Source organism: Bradysia coprophila, unplaced genomic scaffold (assembly GCF_014529535.1).
Source record: "Bradysia coprophila strain Holo2 unplaced genomic scaffold, BU_Bcop_v1 contig_350, whole genome shotgun sequence".
Taxonomy (NCBI): domain Eukaryota; kingdom Metazoa; phylum Arthropoda; class Insecta; order Diptera; family Sciaridae; genus Bradysia; species Bradysia coprophila.
The window spans coordinates 10,443,695-10,447,179 of record NW_023503608.1 but is presented as its reverse complement, the minus strand read 5'-3'; the positions used below and the strand labels follow the sequence as shown (position 1 = coordinate 10,447,179).

The following is a 3,485-nucleotide window of genomic DNA, read 5'->3' as shown; positions in this document are numbered from 1 at the left end:
TTCCCGCTGATAGAGACTTAACACTGTCCTCTAACAAAATACAAATTCCCGCTAATAAAAACCTCCAGATGAGTACTTCCCGCTGATAGACATTTCCCGATGAGGTCTAATTTTTACAGTAAAAAAAAGAAAATCGCGTTCGGCGAAGGCTAAATTTCCCGGTATCCAATTTATCGCCCCGACGACTTCCCGGTATCTAGGATACCAGGATACCGCATTATTTCTATGCACGCATGCAAAGGGCCGAAAACTCGAGAAAAAAATCAAAGATTACCCTCATTTTCGGCCCGGAGCACCTCCGTTCGGGAAATGGGTTCATCTTTGGTTGATTTTTGTAAAAAAATAATTTTATTAAAAAAATCTTTGCATTTTAGAGGCATTACCATAGAACAAAACAGATATTGGTTTTTTATAGTTTACCTTGCCTTATTTTCCTGTATTTTGGTTAACTCAACTCGCCATATAGTAAGGAGTTAACCAAAATAAAAGGAAACATCGACACGAATTCAATATCAATAGTTCCGATAAATTCAAATATCGAGGGTCGGCATTCCGCAGTATTTCGTCAATCTCTTTTGTGGTGTTTTGAACCGATACACGAAAATTTTCGGTCATCGGAAAAAGGACGCAAATGCGGCCAATGATTGAGTAAATGATTTGAGAGGGGTTAACGGCCTTCATGAACTGATTTGTCTAACAAGCGTTAAAACGAAATTGTGTTGGTGGTAACATTGGTTCAATGTGCATCAGTGAATCGCACCACAAATTTACTTAATCGAAAAAAGAAGAACCTGTTGTCCGTTTCGTGAACGAAGAATAGAGTCAGTAATTGGAGTAGTCTGCACTAGTTCCGTTTTTCGGAAATATATATCTGCTGTTTTTGGTCCATTTCCTCGTTATTTCACACAAGTAAAACTTCTGTTACATTGGCCATGAGTTCAGCAAACTTTGTCCCTCAGGAACTTTTTCACGAAAACCAATTGTTTACGAAATAAAAGCAGAAACGTGCACAATTAACACACTTTTGTGCTAATTTTGTACATTTCTGCTCTTATTTCTTACGCAATAAACCGTTGCTGTACTTTGTCGGCAGCCTTATTAGAAAAAATTATTTCGTACTTTTCATGTTTCAAGCGCTACTTTCGACACTCTCAGCATGTAATAGTTATTTGTATATCTCACTTCGTTCGGGCTACAGCTCGCGAAATTTCCTAAAATCAATTGTACAAAACAGATAATAAAAAAAATGTAAGGGGACGAAAACCAGAGAAAAATCTTAAAATTTCGGCCCCGATACATGAAATAGTATTTTTCATGTGTCGGGGCCGAAAATGAGGGAGTTTTGAGATTTTTCTCTGGTTTTCGACCCCTTACATGAAATTTTTTTTTGAGTATCTGTTTTGGACGATTGATTTTAGGCACTTTCGCATGTAGCCCTCACTTCGTTCGGGCTACAACTCGCGAAATTGCCTAAAAACAATCGTCCAAAACAGATACACAAATAACTATTACATGACTAGGGATAACAAGATGAAAAGTAGAGTTTTCATGTGAATTTTGTTGATCCGAGACGAAGCCGAGGTCAATAAACACACGAAAACGGGACTTTTCACTTTTATCCCGAGGTATGTAATGGATTTTACATGCTAAGGGCGTCGAAAGACGTGCTTCAAACATGAAAAGTACGGTTTTCGACGCATGTAGCATGTAAAATACATTACATAACTCGGGATGAAAATGAAAAGTCTCGTTTCAGTGTGTTTATTGACTTTGGCTACGCCTCGAATCAACAAAATTCACACGAAAACTCTACTTTTCATCTTTTCATCCCTAGTCATATAAAATACTAATAAATCTAGTCGTGCGTGACTTTTGCTAGGAATCTCGCGCCGGCATGATTCACAATGACATATTTTGTATAAGGGAAATCTCACTTTGTTTGTCATTGTGAATGACGCGGGCGCGAAATTCCTCAATACCTTCGTGACGGTTTCGGATGAAAATGGTTTGTCAGAAAATTTTATAAACAAATCGTATATTTTAATATCTTTGAACCGCTTATCGTAAATTCGTCAAAATTCCCATCTTTTTCGTAGTGAATTTGCAAAATTCTGCTTGATTTGTGCAACTGTGAATCCACGATCTTTAAATGGTCCTAATACCCTATCAACAGCCTCATTAAATTTTTTCGTCTCTTCAACGAGTATTGCCAACCATTCTCTTGTGAACTGCTTATTGTCGCTTGTCATGGAAGAAATAGAACTGGCGACAACCTTCAGCAAAGGATCCATTGCTTGAAAACATGTGGCATGCGATGGCGGAATGTTTTCAGACTCAGATATTAGCTCAGATGCAATACTGCTGCCAGTCCCTTGCACTGCTATTAAGTAATGATTTGAAATGAGAACTGCGATTTTTAATGAGTCAAGGACATCATCACAGATGTCTAAATCGTCTAAAGCAGTCTCAGCAACGAGAGTTATTCTGTTTAGCAATATCTGAACCTTTTTCATCATTTCTTCAATAGCAATTTTTTCACAACGTTCCTGTTTTCGCTCTTCAAACCGATTTTCATATTCAAACAAAACTTGAATAATCGAGTCTTCCAATTGTGATATGGCTTCGTTAATAGGTCCAACCAGTTCACCGATGAACGGTGATAGTGTCCAAATAATATCTCGATAAGCTGATGACAGTCTTGGCGCAACCAAACGAAATTCCATCAGTAAATGCTCTCTCGATTTGCCAAATTTTGCCAGCATGCTTATCGCTTTCAATGAATTTTTCGATCCTTCTGAGATGATTGTTGAGTTGTATGTTGTTAGAACACCCAAATAGTCTACATGCGTTTTCACCGATGTCTTTAGAGTTCTACCATATTCAAATGTTGCTTCAGGAAAAAACTCTAACACATCTTGACATCCGTGGTAATAATCCATGACGCCTTTTCGCCAAGCATTGCTACTATTTCTCGTTGAAATGTACATATCATTAGACATCACTGTGTCCCACGATTTACATCGATGTGCCTGATTTATTAAAGTTTAAATTTTAGTAAACGTTAAATATTTTTTTTTCGTTATTTTACCGTTAGCAAAAGGCCGACTGCCATTAATGTTCTAAGATTCATCTCTTCCTAATCGCAGAAATACAATACGATATAAGAATGGTAATACACAACCTGTATAAATATTTTTTCTGCAGGTGTCTGCTCTGACTGACGGTTTAATACCAAATGAATAGAAATGAGTAAATTCAATGCGCAAAAGTTTCATTTTTTCTTTGTAGATTAGCACTTGTTTTATCTACAATAAAGTTCATCGAATGTATACATTATAAAGGGTAATGCATTTATTCAATGTTTCGTTTACTTAAGAGCATTTGAGTCATCAACCTTTTGCAGACAGCGACAATAAAAAAAGAGCTCTGTTTAAGGTTTGAAATGTTTATTAAAAATATTTGAGAAAATTAATCAATAAAGTAAG

General features: G+C 36.6%; 1 protein-coding gene across 1 annotated transcript; it reads right to left on the bottom strand.

Moving 5' to 3' along the window:
• Positions 1 to 1,705: 1,705 nt before the first annotated feature.
• Positions 1,706 to 3,258, bottom strand: LOC119080932. Its single transcript, XM_037189551.1, has 2 exons — positions 3,089 to 3,258; positions 1,706 to 3,029 (listed from the first exon to the last, which is right to left on the bottom strand). Exons 1-2 carry the CDS (start codon positions 3,128 to 3,130, stop codon positions 2,073 to 2,075), a joined length of 999 nt encoding a protein of 332 aa, XP_037045446.1. The 5' UTR covers positions 3,131 to 3,258; the 3' UTR covers positions 1,706 to 2,072.
• Between the last annotated feature and the right edge of the window lie 227 nt (positions 3,259 to 3,485).